We start from the raw sequence: 16,986 nt of genomic DNA, 5'->3' as shown, positions 1-16,986 counted from the left end.
CCCTTTTCTTAGGATAGACGCTGCACTTAATTTAGACAGCCACTCTGTTGTGTTGGATAGGAGAGATTATGTTTTGAAAAGACATGCTTGACTTTTGTCTGAGAGAAAAAAAAATACCTTTGAGTGTAGGAGTGCTCTTGGTGTCTGGTTGCTGAGACAAGAGTGATTCACTTAGAGGAGGCTGTGTAAAGAAAGTATCTCTTGCTCCAGCTCAGTTTGGCCTCAGAGTGAGGCTGAGTTTGACAAGCAAGGTGGAGAAAATGGCATTGAATGGAAAGGTGTGATCTTCAAAAACTGGATGTGTGGAACTCATGAACATAGAAGATACTAAAGTACAACTGTTGGTTGTCAGGTTATGAAGCTCATTTAAGTCACTAAAAAAAGGAGAGCAAATCAATATGAAATATCTGGATACTCTTTAAGATAACTTGTATGTTTTGCCTTTCAGCTTCTCTTTTGAAAGGATTGAAACATGCAAACATTGTGCTGCTTCATGACATCATTCACACCAAGGAGACCTTGACACTTGTGTTTGAATATGTGGTGAGTAAAATGACTGCATGTTCTAGATATGGTCCAGAGTGTATTGAATTTTGTGGAAGTGCTCTCTTTATCATCAGTGATCTGTAAATCAGGCCAAAATAACCCTTTACTTCTTTCAGGAGAGTGATGGCTATAAGAGATTTTGCTTTCTAGTGGAGTAGGCTAAAAGTGGAAAACTGGGCTAAACCAGATTCAGAGATGGAGAAGAGGCTTCCAGGCTCGTGAAGGACTTTAGGCTGTTGAGCTGACTTTTCAAACTTACTCTGCCTCATAGTTATAGCTTGTTTACTGGAGCTTGTTCCTTATTGATGTGAGCAGGTAACTTTAAATAGGTGAGAATAACGTAGGGTAACAGGTAGCTCCTGGATGCAAAGCTTATATTTTTTTTGTGATTGGCTTGTGCAGAGTGTCTTTTTATAAGCAATATCAGTAAAAAAATGTGTGATGCATGCAATTTAGAATTTGGGATTTTTTTTTTAGTTTTTCCATGACTTATGCTTTACCTATTAATTAAAACTTCAATTTACATAGTAGGCAGTGTAAGGATCTAATAGTGTTGAGAGTATTACTTTCCAAAGTACTGGCCTTGGCCTCCTAATTAATCTTTTTAGTTTTTCTAAGACAAACATATGGCATTTATGTAGAACTACTTCAGCATTTAGCTGTGGAATTATGCAATGTGCTATCATAATTAACCTCCCAGTTTTCACAGATGGGTCCAAGAGCATGTAATTTAAAAGAAACAAATGACTTTAGATACCGTTAGATTTTCGGTATAATATGAGTTATTGTATTATGGTCTGTGACACACTGTGTTTATAAAGTACAGTGATTGCTAGCAGTACTCTAAATACAACTCTGCTTAAGACAGATGGAATTATTTTGTGTGCTTCTTGGGGGCAGGCCTTAATTTTTACATGATAATGCACACAGCATCACAGAATCCTGTCTGGAGAAGCCATTCACCTTGTGTATTTACATAAATGTGCTGCGCTCCGAGGGTGAGGGTATTCAGCTGCAGCAGCCTGCTGAGCATGTGGTACAGTATGTATTTTTTTACCTCAGGTATTGGAACAGTAATAAAAATTTAATTCCTTTTTAAAAATTCAGTAATTTTCCTGCTGCTGACTTGCACACTGAATTAACATAGGATAAGCCTTGATACTTAATTTTATATAATGGTCAATGTACACTTATTTGCATATCTTTACATGAATACATTTTGCAATTCCATTTATCAGCAGCTGTATTTAGCTGTATTCTTTGGAACTGGTTGAGAAATTAGATGTATAGAATATGTTTCTCCCTAAAATAGATGGATTTGCCTATTACACTAGTTTCAAATTGATGGATTTTACATTTTACTTATTACACTGATGCAAGTTTCTGGATTTTCTATCCAGTAAGGTTGTTTAGACAAGTTGTTTAAGACAGGTTTTTTAAGACTCTGGCTCCCAGTCATGTACAGACACAGATTAAGCTTCATGCAGTGGCACATTCTGGATTCACTAAGCTGTTTTTCAACAAGGGACCAACCCTGCTGGAGGTTGCACCTTTTGGTTCTCATGGTGTTTGGTAGCTATTGAGACTGTTTGAGAATCTCATTTAGTAATGGTTTCTAGCAACTGATCCAAGTAATATTTTAGTGTTTAGGCTGGTAGGCAATATCTCAAGGTGCTGCTGGGGAAGAAGGGAAGGATACCTTATTCTCTCCAGACAGCATAAAGACTGTATAATAATGACATTGTAACATGCTCCTGTGCCTTGAGATGACAGAATTTTTTAACATAAGTCTGTTTTCATTGTTCAGTAATGTAAAGTTATAGTCTGATCAAACAGTGAATGCTATCTGATAATGCTTGAGAATGGCCACATAACCTGAAATGAATTCTTGTGGGTGTGCACGATACAGGTTTTAATTGGACGATTGCATGGATCTCATTTATACCTTTGGTTATAAAGCTTCCATTCAGTGCATGTGTGAATGTGCAGAGGTAAAAATTACAGGTACCCATTTAAATGTACAAATTTTGGCTGGTTGAGTATGCAATCTAGCTGTGTAATTGGTGTTACTGAGCTCTGTATCTGTAATGTCTGGTTTGTTGTTATTTTACCACCTGTACATGGTTTAGCTCAATCATATGGGTAATTTGCACTGAAAGAAGTCAAAATGTTCATGTGATTAAAATTACATGGTGGTGTACGTTTTTGAATGACTGAATCCTAACCTAAAAGGGATTGAATTTGATTTATTTCAGAAAGGGATATCATGGAACTGATACACTATTGCCATTGATCACTACTGACCTTTTCAAACATAATAAAAGACATCTGAGTGAGTTATCTTGACTAAATTAGGAATGAACAGTTAGTGATCCGAGAGTTCTCAGAAAATGGAAACTTTGGGTTGCTAGGTTGGTGATGATTCCTTAGGGAAAATAATACTGGTGAAATGTCTGAGGTTATCAGAGGTGTTTGGTTTCAACATTGACCCTGAAAGAGTAGAATGAAATTTAATTTCATGTGGCACCTTAAATTGCAAAATGCATTATGGTAGTAAGTTAAATGTTGAAAGGAGAATAGCCTCTGAAAGGGAACATGGCAGTCATTAAATTCTCTGGGTCCCTCAAATTAGTTTTCTTTTAAATATGTATGTCTGTCAGGTGAAGACATGACAGAGTTTTTTAACTTTAACCTTGGTGGTCTGCAAAATCAAGAAAGGTCAGTCTTTGAAAATTCTCTCTGACAGTTAGTTGAAGATCAGGACAAATTTATTCTACATATAAACATTTTGGTGGTGGATGTGGAGCTGTACATTTATGTGGAAGAAGAGAAAGGGAGCTTACTCATTTTGAATGAAAGAACTTAGTCAAAATAGCTTAGAATACAGTATCTTGTTACTAAGGCATATGTTGACTCTTACATCAGCATATTTGCAAAGCATGCTTAGAGCACAGTTTTATCACTGCATGACTGAGAGGTATTATTACCTAGGGAGTTTTGAGTGTGAGCTGCTTGGAATTTCCTCTACAAAACCTCTATGGCTGATAGTCTTTCATGTATAAATGGTAAAGAAAATTATTTCTGCATAGTTAACTGGGATGTGCTAAGCAAGACCTGAAAATAAAATTTTGACACACTTTACATCTGCGGTCTGAGACTGAAGTAAAAGGTCAGTTCAGCTTTACAGTTCAGTGGAGGCATGCGACTGCTCACAAAGGTTTTGTTCCCTTCCTCAGCAGGCTCTGGTTAGGTGTTAGTTTAGGTGATCTCATGGGGATGGGGGCTCTAGTGCCAGTGTCACTGGTACGGCCAGCTTTGCCCAGGGAGGTGGTGGATTTGGATTTTGTAGGTGAGATCTCTGAAGATGCCTTCACATCTGTTCACTCTAAAATGATCATTAGCTGCTGCCGTTTGCTGCTTCACTTGTTTATTTAGAAGGAAGATGACTGAATTTAGAAACCTATAATTGCTGAAAGGCAATCCTAAGCAAAATATATTTGCTACAGGCTTGGTAGAATGATAATGAGGTTTTTAGTATTATGCATAATTTTGAAAGTATATTATTATCAATAAATGAACCCGCAGCTCATCCTATTCCTGGCATGTAAAAGTGAGCTAGTATGGCAATACTTTACATCATGCTTTCAATATTTATGAACTAGCTTTGCAACAAGAACAGATACTTATAATTGGAAGGAAGAGTAATGAGCAATATTATGTCTTCCTCAACAGTGAAAAAGCTCCAGAGTAATCTAATAATGTAATTTAAACCCAAGCATTTTCAATTGCCTTGCCTATTTTAATATTTGTGTATGTTTTTGCTTCTAAAAATTCCTTTCCATTAAAGAAGAACATTTAATTATCATTGCTTCATTACAGCAGCTAAAATAGGTTGTTATACAATGAGTTTTCTTAATAAAGTTCATTAGTTACATTTCCCTCCCATTTCCTGTAAGAAAAAAAATAGGTGTGAGCTTCTCATTTTAGAGCTTATTGGAAATTGACATATATATTCTTTATCAGAATTAAGAATTACACAGCTGAGATTTTGAATTTGTCTTGGGACAAATTTGTCTTACATAATACTTAGAAAGTATAATGTAAGAAAGTGGGCAAAATTAATCACTTGCAAGGGTCAAAAATTTTTCTATTGCAAAAATTTCAATTTTTTATAACTTCTGATGATTTAAAGACTATTATTGTTTTTCCATTTTTATTTCTTTTATTAGGGAGCAAGTCTTGAAACTAAAGGTATGATGGCATTGATTGTTTGTGAAAACAAACAAAAAAAGCCATTTTTTTTAGTGGGTGAGAGAGCATGGAAAATCAGTAGTGTCTCACAGCAGCTTTTGAGCTGTTATCACTTGGATCCTTCAGTGATGTGTAATACCCAGGGAGAAACCGGTCACAGGAAGGAAGGAGGAGCCTGAATTACATTATTTTGGTGTGAAAGTGAAATGATGGGTGGTTTTCCTCCTGCTTGAAATCAAGGTGCCTGTCCAGCTATGGTAAGCAAGAACTGAAAGCTAGTGAAGCTCTGCAAAAAGCCAGGTGCCTGCAGCCACCCTTGCTTGCTGGGAACGTGCTTGTCCTCCCTGGCCAGGAGCAGCCACCGAGGGCCCCCAGCATGGAGCAGTTGAATTTGGTAGTTTGTGTTTACCTGGACCAGAGACGGAGCTGCTCCCCCGTGGTTTAACCACGCCTCATGCCCCAGGCTTGCCTTAACTTGCTTTGCTTAAATTGCAGTCAAAAAGATGACAGATTAAGGCTGAGAGTAAACAGAGAGAAAGGAAATCCTGTACTATTGAGAAGAAGCAGTAAGGGAATAGTGCTCTTGGGAAAAGCCTTGTTTTTCAAGTTTTAATGAGTAGATCAGAGGCAGGTGCTGCTGATGTCCAAGTATAGGCTGGAAATGCAAACAAAATAGGCTTCAGGAGGGAGGGATTGAGGTGGGATTTCAGAAGGAAAGTGTTTAGTGCTTTGCTGAGAGATAAAGTTTCTGCCAGACATGGGAATTGGTAGGAAAGAAGGAATGAAAAATTTATTTTAATTTAAGTAAAAATACTCCTGCTAGGCTAAGAAGTTTACACATGTCTAGCAAGGGCATATGTTACTCATGCAATATTCTTGAGCACATGGTGTAACTCTTGGGGATGATGCTGTGCAGGGCCAGGAGTTGGACTTGATGGTCCTTGTGGGTTTCTTCCGACTCAGCACGTTCTGTGATTCTGTGATCCTGTCTTTGCTGGATTTCAACACGTTGTGTAGATTTCATATGGAGGGCACATGCTGATGAATAGGTGTATTAATACAATTAATCAAGATTTACAGTCCAACAGGCTGGAAGGCTGTGTGTATCTGAATGACCAATTTTTGTACAGTTTACTAACAGGTGGTAAATATTGATTATATTTGTGGTGTGCTGTACATCATTTAATAATTAGAATCTATTATTTCTTCTTCTTTGTATTAAGTATTAACACTTGCATTCAATGTAAGCATTAAAAAAAAAAAAACCAAAAAAAAAAAACCAAAACAATACACAACAAAATCAGAGCATAAGAAATATCAAGAGTTGAGCTGACAGATGGAATACTGGAAATCCCATGAGGTATTCTACGTTCTGACAGATCCCAATTAGTTTTTTCCTAAATTACAGATAAAAATGCAAGTATCATTGCAGTACATTAAAAACACATTCATGCAGTAAGATGCATGTGCATAGGAGACATGCCAGTGATGACACTCTACTTGATATAGGTAAGGCTACCATCCTAAAGGGTAAATTTGTACACACAAGAAAGACATGAATCAGCTGGAGGCCTGAGGGGGAAAAAGACAAGTGTGAGTAAACATTGAGAATAAAGCCTTCTAAGGAAAAGTCAAAGTAAGTAGGGCTCTTAAGAGTGGGGGATAAAAAAGGATGAGACATTTACAACCTTTAAATATATCATAGAGAAAGTCAGTGACCTATTTCTGTGTGAATGGTTAAGAGGAGGAAAAAGAAAATCTGAAATTACAGTAAGGAAGAGAAAGATTAAAGTCAAGGAATACCTCTTCCATACTAACAATAATAAAGCACTTCAGAAGCTACTATGGGGTGCTGGTTTGTCTAATACTGTCAAATTTTAAAGAACAATTTAGGCAAATAATCAACAGAATTTTGTCATTGGTAGTAGATATAGGTAAGATTATTATTTTTTTTTAAGTCCTTTCTATATTATAACTTTCTGCATCATAACTTTCATCAGCAAAATATGAATAGTTTTAGTCTTTCAGTGAAGTTAATATGCTGTTGCTTTCCTGTGTCAGGAACTGAAGAATAAATATATCAGTTTATTTTGCTACTTTAAACAAAGTTTTTTAAAAATTCTTTTAGTTGTGTGCTTTTTGTTTGTTAGTGTGTGTTGGTTTTTTGCTTGGCTTTTTTTAGTAATTAATTATTTCTGTTATAGATTTATGCGCAGCTCTATCATCAGTAGTTCTGATGGCATCCCACATATTCCTTATCTTTTTATTTCCATCATAAACTGACATTGCCTAGTTCCCTCTGAGGTGACACCTGACAGTATCTCAGCTTGCACTAAAGACTGTCCAGTCTAATTAAACTTTTTTTTTCCTCAGGCTGTCTTTAGTAATATGGGTTGTAAATCTTAATTCCTCTTAAAATGTGAAGCTCTGATTTATTCAGTGCAGATTGAAAAAACAAATAAACAAACCACCAGTCCAGAACTTACTGTTTGGAGAGTGATGATTAGATAATTCTAAATCATAAAAATAGATTTTTCCTTCCTGAATGAAGTATGTAGCTTTGTACTAATTTAGTCGTATTGATAAAAAATACATCTATGCAATCTTTAAAAACAGAAACTTAGGTGAGCAGTTCAGGCAAAATAAAAGTAGTAAAAATCCTGAAGTCAGAATGAATAAATCAATAACTGCAGATATTTTTTATGTTTATAGTTTTATGATGTAAAAGATAATTAAGAAATAGCAAATAGGAGGAACCAAGAACCAAGCTTGAGTAATAAACAGCCAGCTCTTGAAAGTTAAAAAACCCTATTAATTTTTTCTGTTTTACTGCTTTGATTAAAGAGGATCTAATTTGTGGAAACATCATTTTTATTTTGTGTGCCTTGCATCTGAACTGAGTTTTTCCCAATAAAATTTTTATTAATCTTACAATCATTCATGGACAGTTAGGATTAGGATATGTAACAGGAAAAAAATCACTCAGCCAGTGTGAAAGAGAGGTCTGTGTAGGATGTGGAAGTCTTTAAAGGAAGGCTTTGCACTGGTCCTTTCCTGCCCTGAAGATGGTGTTTGTTTTCTTGCTGGCACACACCACCATAGAAGGGCTCTTGTGCCAGCTGAGCTTGTGTGGATACAACTGAATTATCCATGGTCAGTGCCATGCCAGTATTAATGTGGATACTTGACTAGTGTGGCTGTATGTGGATTGTCAGCCTCCCTGCCATGTATGTGCTCTGCTATATGGTCCTGGAGCACGTACTCTCACCATGAGCCTGTGGGTGTCTTCCATGCTCTAACAAGAAATTTTCTTTTATCTTCAAATTTTTATTATTATATTTCTGTTTGTTTGTTCATTTTACATGCATATGGTGGTCAGTGTTGTGGAAGGTCAGTGGCATAACAAATTAGAGAAAAAGTGCACATGCCCATCTTTGTGGGCACATGTGTTACAGCTTGCAAAAATTGTCCCAACTCTGGTTTTTTTGAGGTCTCTAAGTCCATCACAGTTTGCACAAGCTGATGATTTGGTGCTAGGTTTTGGTCACACTAAGCAGGAACTCCTACTTATTTTTGCAATGTCACTTTTGTTCAAGTAATCTCACTATATTAAGTGGGTTTTGTCTCAACCTGATTTACTAAGAACACAAAGCTGATAGAATTATTAAGGTGGACAGAGAATAAGGAGGAGCATGAACTGGCATCTTTAGAAAGCTGTATTTTGTTGAAGATCTTTTAGTTCATTCAGCAATTCTTTCCTTAGTGGTGTGTGTTTCACTTGTCTGTAAGGAACCAGATTATTCTCTGTGAAATGAACAGGGGCTTTGTATCCATAAATAAATGTATCTTTTCTAGCAACAGCCAAAAAATCAGACAACTGTGTATCCCTTTTTCTCTCTGGGATTTTCAGATATGTTTCTATCTGCATTATGTACTCTCCCACCACCTAGTCTCCTTTTTTATATAGTATTGTTCATGTATTTTGAAGTATGCTTATCTTTGTTGACAGTGTGAGAGGAATCCAAGGCACTAAAAACATCTGTTAGCAGAATTGTTTTCATTACGAGTGTCTTGTGGGGCAGTTTTTTCTTCCTTGAATCCCTAATATAGATCTTTCCCCTGCTGCTCAGCACAGCTGGCGCTGCTGCCTGCTGCTGTTTTGCTGGAAGTTGCTTAGGTATCACCCAGAGATACCTTGTAGGGTATTTTTTGTTAGCATGGGTAACACTGTGTCATCTCATAGAGGGAAAAGATTGAATTATACAAAGCCACTGAAATACATGAAAATAAAAGTCTGTGACACTTTTGAAGATACCAGTGACATGAAATAAATTTAAACGGTGGCACAGTAATCTGCAGAATGCTTGTGTTGCAGGATACATGCCATTTAAAAGGAATTAGCTTTTTTTGTTCTCCTGTCACTTTAAATATTCCTGGTGCCCATCCTTTTATTGGTAAATTATATTATCAGTTTAAGAATTTGTTGGTGACAAAAGGGGAAGAATTTTAGTCGGGAAAGCTGCTAGGGCATAAATAATGTGCGCTCTCCTTTGAACAGAGAGGAATGGCTCACAACAGCCTCGCTGCCTCAGTGGAGCAGCACAATCTGTCTGCTGCACGATGGCATCGCCGGCAGCCAAATCCTCCCATTTTTGTTTTAATGGGAGGGCTCTTACACATTGCTGGTTTTACATGATGGGAATGAAGTTGGAAGTGCTTCCTGTTCCATTCACAAGCCCCGGGCTCTCCGTGCATTTCAGCTTCAAAATGACAGCTGAAACCAATTAGGCAGAGTTATGGGATGCCTAAGTCACATGGAGATTTATCATGACTGAGGAAGAGGAGGGAAAGAGAATGTATTGCATGGGAAGTAGAAGCGACTAATTTAATTAGAAGAGAATGACAGTCACGTTGTTATTATGGAGAAGGGTGGGTAAAGTAGAGATCATTTCATGTCACTAGCCATGCCTTTGAAAGGCAACGTCTCATCCTTTGTCTGAACAGGTTTGTGTTTGTTAGCAGAGTCTGATTTCTGAGCAGGAATTGCTGAGCAAAACAGTTGATGTCAAAGTGAAGCACAGAGCAAATCTGAGTACATTTCTAGTTTGTGGTCTACTCATCTATTCATAATTAGAATTCCTTCATGAGGAGAAGGGAAGAATCATCAACATTTGTCTTTCCCCCCACCCCCCCTTTGTTTCCATACTCTCTTTTCCAGACCTAGGATGTAATGTATATGAACCTTGCTTCACCTGTATAAATATCAGCCAGTATTCTTTTCCCTTCAGCAGATGCTTATACCCAGTATGCTCACAAACATAAACCCACATGTGTCTACTTATAAACCAGAGTCTTGCTGAATAAACATTACCTTCATACAATTATATGTTGCCCCAAGTCTAAATCAAAACCCAAATTAATTTCTTCATGTGAGTCCGGAAGACAATATTTCATAAGTAAATCATACTTTTTGTGGAGTTGTCAGGGTAGTTGATGATATAGGGAGAAAATGAGATGGTTAATGGTAGGGGAGAAAAATATTACAGAGAGAGTCTGAGCAAGTGTGCTTTTTCTTTTTTTCTTTTTTTTTTTTTTTATTCTTGTATGACTGTTGATTTTTGTTTAGACTATGAGCAGTTATGTTGGAAAAGTAACTTAATCTCTGTCATGTTCAGGTACCTGTAGGAATTGTGATACTTCTCTCTATCACAGGGAGGAAAATATTTGCAATTAATTTAAGTTTGGGTCAAAATGTGCATTGACTGATGTGCTTCTATATTCAGTTTGGAAACAAGACTGGGTGAGCCAGCATTGTTGACTATGGGTTTTCTATCCCCTATCCTAGGAAGCACTGTGCAGTCTCTGCTCCATTTAAAAATTGTTCCATCTACCCCAGGAAGGATCATGGGTCTCTTAATGGAGACCTTGTTACTTGAGATGTGCACTGAGGAAACAGTTTGTGTTTTAATGTGCTGAGAGAAGGTAACAAAAAGGCTGGACAGGGCCTTCTCAAGGAGGTGTAGTTGTGTGTGCCAGAACCTGAAGTCAAGGTGCAGCCTTGGAGTAGTGATCTGCTGGCACACAGTAGTGAAATACAATTATTTTAAGGCAAAAATGCTAAAGCCTGTCTCAGATTACCTATACTTACTTTTTACTTTCATTGAAAATGGCCACGATACCCTGAACCTCTATCTGGAGGACCCTCATTTTAAATACTCAATCTGTACAGTATGGATTTGGAATTTAGGGGATGGATAGCCTTTGTGCTGTGGGTAGCATTAGACTATTATTTTGAAAATTGCCCCAAATTTGGTCAAGTGTTAAGCTTTAGAAAAATCACACATTGTACTTAAGAGCTATGTCTTTGAAGATTCCTCCTCTCTTGTCAAAGACTTTAGTATCTCACTTCAATATTGTAGCTATTCATTTCTGACAAAGTGAAATTGTTTCTGAGGAACCAGTAGTGGGAGGAGAGACCGAGTTGTTCACTTAACGCATAACAGGTTTTGCAGAAAATATTGTTTTGTTACTGAAGTGGGAAAGTGAAACTCTTGTAATTGGAAGACAGCAAGTTAAAGATGGCCTGGGCAATCTCCTTTTCTCACCCTTGTGGAAGTCCCTGTTGTGCAGCTCTGCAGATGATTATGTGGTGAAGGCATGTGATTGTTGTTGAATTTATCTCGTTTTTTGTGAATGTGGAACTATGGATGTCTTCTGAGGTTCCTGCCTCATTCAAAGTATCATTTCAAGACAAGTTAGGTAATAATGCTGTAGAGAACTGGGTTCCACCCTTGCTGTATTGAGAATTGTCATCACCAGCTGTCATTACAGGTTTGTGCTATTCAGCATGAGGTTCTCAGTCTCCTTTGCAAAAGCATTACACATTTACAGCTGTAACTGAAGCCAGTGTTGCAGAGTAGTTGAGAAAAGGCTCTCAGCATGGCCTGAGAAGGACACGATTGGGTGGATGACTATGCTTAGATTTATTGTTAATATGTATTGAAATATTTGCCAATGCATTTTATATTCCTTTTCAGGCCAGTGTACATCAAAATCAATAGAAACATGTCAGCTAATCCATCTCTGGAATGAGAGAATCCAGACAGTTCCCTCTGCAATGTCCACCAGGTGTTTTTAGCTTAGGACAAACCACATTGTCCATCAGAGACAGCAAAAAGTAAGGGGGTGTGGGGGGCTGAAGGATGCACCTGAAGACCAGAATATCTTTCATCACCACCACATTCAGTCAAAACAAAATAGTGGCAAATACTCAGAAAAGTCAAAACCAAAGTTCTTTGAACAGGATCACCCCGATCAGTGATTCTTAGGATATTTTTTTTTTGTCTTTGCTTGGAGTCTCTATCTGATAAAAGGAAGTAATGCCCTACGTCTCCTGCATTGCTATGAAATTATTCTGTGTTTGGAAAGCATGTCAGTAGTATAGCTATAACAGGGTAGGAAAACCTGTGAGTTTATTTCTGTCTTCAAAGTAGTAAAAAATCCAGACTCTGCAAGCTGTTTGAGAATAGGAGAAAAACTCCTAACTGTAAAACAGCACAGCTGTTTTTTAATCAAGTATCTCCTATTCTGTTCGGTGAGTATGTCTAATCCTGGGAAGGAAAAAAATTATGAGTTTTTAGGAGTTATCATAATATACATTCAATGGGGAAACAAATAAAAGGTAGCATAAACCCCATTAATTCTGGACTTTCCTAGCTTTTGAGTTCTTCTCTATAGAAACTTGATTTATCTCTGCTTATTGTTTTTCGTGTAACTGTTTGGAGCAGAGTGCTAATTGAATATTTGTACATGTAGGTGTGGGTAAACTGGTGGAGTGTAAAGAGCAGGAACTAATGGGATTTTGAACTTAAACTAAAATATCAAATGTTCTGTCAGCATGGTATTACTTTGGTGATTTGTGTGTGTTGGGGGTTGACACTATGGCTGATAGAGCTGTTAAAAACTAGCTTGAATCAGAATTGGTGCAGCCAGGTCCACTTGGGATCAGAATGTGTTCAATTACTTGGAAGTCTCTGTACTCCATTCCCAGTATGCTGCTTCCCTGTGAGGTGCCCTGACCTTCTGAGGCAGTGCAGAATGGACTGTAAAAGGTGTATTGGTTGGTCTGTTTCTTGTCTTTGTTTCAGTATAATTTTATGTTATTGCCAATATGTAATTGTGTCTTGAATTTTCCTTTAGGGTATCTATTTTATTAAATCAGGGTGGTGACTGCAGCAAAGACTCCAATGTCAGAGTATGGCAGGCTGTACTGGCAGCCACTCTTCCACTTGGGAAAGCACATTGTTTTCCACCTTCAAATACGGCATAAAGAAAAAGCCTCCATCTATATAGTACAAATTTCATGGAATACCATTAAAAAAGCTCTTTCATCCAGCTTGCTCTCTTGTTTTCTTTTCTAATGCTTTCCTGAACTTGCATTCGTGGTGTCTTCTTCAATGTCAGTTGTGCGCACGAGCACTGGAGCAGACACTTTGGCTGCCAAAAGAGAAAACAGGTTTAGAAAGAGCTGTCTCTGCAGCACTGTCAGTTTTCCTAGCTATACTAATGTTTAATTCAATGTGCATTCAGTCCCTACCTTGGAAAAAAGGAGCAGCTGATGCTGCCTTTTCTTTGTTGCCACCTTTTTTTTTTAAAGTGGGGAGCAGTGTACTCTAACATTATAAGTTTCTTCCACAGTTCTTACCATAATGTTTTGTTATGTTTATGAGAAAGACTTAGTTTTATGAAAGCAAATTGTAGAAAGATTTGAACAGAAAATACATTCAATTTCTCTTCCTCATTTGAATGAAGGTTTGCCACAGATTCCTATAGTGTGTGTGTAGAGAAAAAAATAAATTTAAAAAGACTGCAGCACAACTGACTCTGTAAGGTTTCCAGGGTTCTGAGGGAATTGCTGCTTACACTGACTTTTAGGTAGACGTATTCAAACAGTTTCTGTAGGTTTTGATGGTTAAACTGATGGTGGAAGGTTATATCAGGCTCCCAGTTTTCTTCATCCTTGGGGTAGGAAGAATAAGTTAATGATGGATAACACAAACATGATCATCATTGATGTTTCTGTATGGAGAAAATTCATCCAAATAGTAACTGAAATATAAGCATAAGAAAATGGGGTTATCCTCACCATTTGCTACAAGTATATTGGAAATAAAAAATATGACTTATTGCTCTTCCTAGAGTTGTGACTCTGAATAAAATGAAAAGCTTTTGGTGAATAAAAATCTGCAGTTAGTGTGGCTGGAGTGGTGGGGCTTCAGGAATGGGACCTTCAGAAGGGACACTGGGTTTGTCTTCCTCTTATCTGGTTTCCGTCAGCTGACTGGTTGCAAATCCTAGAAATCAACAGAAGGTGAAGGAGGCAATAAATGTCCCACCTACCAGGTTATCCGTTGTTCACAAAGGCTGAAAGATTGAACTGGGAACAAATGATAATTCCTTGAGCCAGCCCATGCGAGGGAGCGTTCCATGCTCAGGGACCATGATGGCTGTGTCTGAGGATGGGCCAGGCTTCCCTGGCCACCCCTAATGGACTTTCTAAAGTGAAATGTCAGGCTTTCCTTTAAACAACTTTTGAACACTGCAGGTGCTAGCACTATTCAAAGACTGGCATGTCTCATGAATAACAGATAACCATTAAAATTAGTGGATTCCTACAAATTTCTTATTTGACACCTGTAGTAATGGTGTTTCAGCTGATATTAAGGCAGATTGTTGTGCTGGAATTAGTACTTAGAACCTGTTATTTTATTAAAACAAATGACAAGGTTAGCAGATGACTTTGTTTAAGTATGTTTTCTTGGTGTTCATACAGTAAACAAAAATATGTGATGTGGTGATGTGTACTGAAGGGTGACTGGTCCATTTGTGGCATGGTTTATTGATGCAGTCCCAGAAAGCTTCATTACCACCACAGTCAATCAAAACACAGAAGACAAAATAGTGCCAAATACTATGAATGAAGCAGAGAATGGAAGAGGAGAATGGGAGAACGGAAGAGGAATTTGTACCTTAAGGCTGAAGATTTTACAGAAATGAGAAAACTAAGAATTTTTATGGAAAAATCACTTCTTTAACACTAGCAATGCACTGGTAGAATATTTTTAATTAATCTGAAAATTTTCTTTGTAAATGCATTCACTAATTTGTAAGCTATAAATTGAATAATTGCTGTCTGTATCTTGCAATTTGAAATAATCTCTGTTTTGTTGTATTTAGTGTGGTTTGCCTGTTTGAGCATGCCCTCTGCCCCTGTGATACACATGCTGTTCATTTTGGGATTCAAGCAATTTCCTGCAGTCAGGGCTCTTGCTCTCTTGAAGCCATGCAAGAATTTGTGAAAATAGTTGTGCTGGTGCAGAGCCTAATCATCCTGTGCATCTTCATGTCTTTGCAATGTTAATTCCACACGCACAATGTGTTTTTGTAGTTTGTGATTTCAGAAGCAATTATGTAGGATATTCGTGGCTAGAACAAATTTTGTGTCTTGGGTGTGAACTCTGCTATGCATCTGCATAACTCTGCAAAAGAAAGCAAAAGAACCCCTCCTGGTTTGGCAGATGTTGCATAGAGACACCACTCTGCTGTTTGGAAAGCAGCTTTTGTCCAAAACTCTTACTTTGAAAACTGCCTGTATTTATATGGGCTCTTGTGTATGTGAGGCAGGTATTGCCAAGTAGCTTTTCAAGGAATGTTGGATGATTTTTACCAGATGTGTTCAGAAAACAGATGCGGAAGGCAGAGTCTGTCTCTGAGTATTTGCTGGTTAATCAAGGGCATATTTTTGCATTTTTTTATTCTGAACATAATTCCAGAAGCTGAGTTGTGCAAGCATATTAGAGAAGCAACATGCCATTTGTCTGAAACCACGCTGCTGAAGTGTAGAAATGTAAGAGAATAATTCAGAGAAAAGTGTTTCCATAGTAAAAGCTATAAATATTTATTCATTAAAAATAACATTAATCTATGCATTGAAGGTCTTTTTGAGATTTCTGATGAAGTTTCATGCTATTTTTGCAGGAAATATAGGTAACTATGAAGTGAAAACTTAAGTTTGAATTTTCCTCGATGTTCTTTTCTAAAGTATCTGTATTTAGCAGCTGTACATATCCAAAATAAATGCTTCTTTTTGAGCTAGAAAGTACCATTCAATACTCTGACATGCAATGCCTTTCAGCTTTATTTTCTAAACCTTTAACCCATCTTAATCTAGAATCACTATAAAATTATATTTAAAGGGCAATGTTATAATGTGAACAATGGGAGTTGAATGTGAGATTCTCCCTTTAGAATCTTCCTCTTATGTCTAGATATTATCTTTATGGTGTTGATGGTGATACTGTCCTTACAAGTTTTAAAATAGTATTAAGACTCAGGTAATTAATCTACCAAATGGAGGGTGTTAGAAAAAATATTAATTTGCATTTGTTGAATATTCATATCAGTTATCAAGGCTGTTAAATGAAGTAAGTGTAAAGGTACAAATGTATGTTTGCACATGTGTGGCTGAAAAAAAAATATCTTATTTTCCATTTGTTTCCATATGTCCACTCCTAAGTAGAGGGGTATTTATTGCTGCAGTCTTATGGATATTAATATAATTTTCTCCATCTGACTTTCTTTTAGCACACTGATTTATGTCAGTACATGGACAAACACCCTGGAGGGCTTCATCCAGAGAATGTGAAGGTAAGAGTCAAAAAGAGCACACATTCAAGGCAAATGCAGTAGCAGTAACTTTGCAAAAAAATGTCATGTCAGCTATTTCATAGAAACTGATTGCTAGCTAAAGGGAAGATGCCTGGCATATTAACTGTATTTTTAAATATTTGGTTTCTTTGAAAATAATTACAAATTCAAGTATTTGAGCATTCCTGCAATAGAATTTCTGAGGTTTGTAAAATTGACTCAGAGCCAAAATATTTGAATGCTGTGAATGCTGTTAACAGTGTCAGTAATCCCTCCCCTCCATTTAAACATTTGCTCTTAAGACTACACTGCCCTAAAAGCCCAGGGTAAACATGCTTTAGGCTGTCAGTGCTAGATCTTCAGTTAGGTAAATTAGTGTGGGTTCATCAAGTTTGAGGGAACTGTAATTGATTGTATTAGCTGAATGTACTGCTTTTTAGGTGAACATATAAAATCTTCCTTAATCTTTTTGCACACTTTCTT

General features: G+C 37.2%; 1 protein-coding gene across 4 annotated transcripts in view; it reads left to right on the top strand.

The window, feature by feature from the left end:
- CDK14 (cyclin dependent kinase 14) overlaps nt 1–16,986 on the top strand; it is a 315,608-nt gene that overhangs the window by 132,641 nt on the left and 165,981 nt on the right. For all 4 annotated transcript variants that reach the window (XM_041408676.1, XM_041408674.1, XM_041408677.1 and 1 more), the window contains 2 exons: nt 449–543; nt 16,441–16,503. In XM_041408676.1, coding sequence (XP_041264610.1) covers nt 449–543; nt 16,441–16,503 — 158 coding nt within the window. The remainder of the gene's footprint in view (nt 1–448; nt 544–16,440; nt 16,504–16,986) is intronic.

The sequence above is a fragment of the Onychostruthus taczanowskii genome, unplaced genomic scaffold, assembly GCF_017590055.1.
Source record: "Onychostruthus taczanowskii isolate IOZ18803 unplaced genomic scaffold, ASM1759005v1 scaffold3, whole genome shotgun sequence".
In the NCBI taxonomy this organism is placed as follows: domain Eukaryota; kingdom Metazoa; phylum Chordata; class Aves; order Passeriformes; family Passeridae; genus Onychostruthus; species Onychostruthus taczanowskii.
Note: the sequence above shows the minus strand (reverse complement) of the source record. Positions and strands in the feature narration are given on the sequence as shown.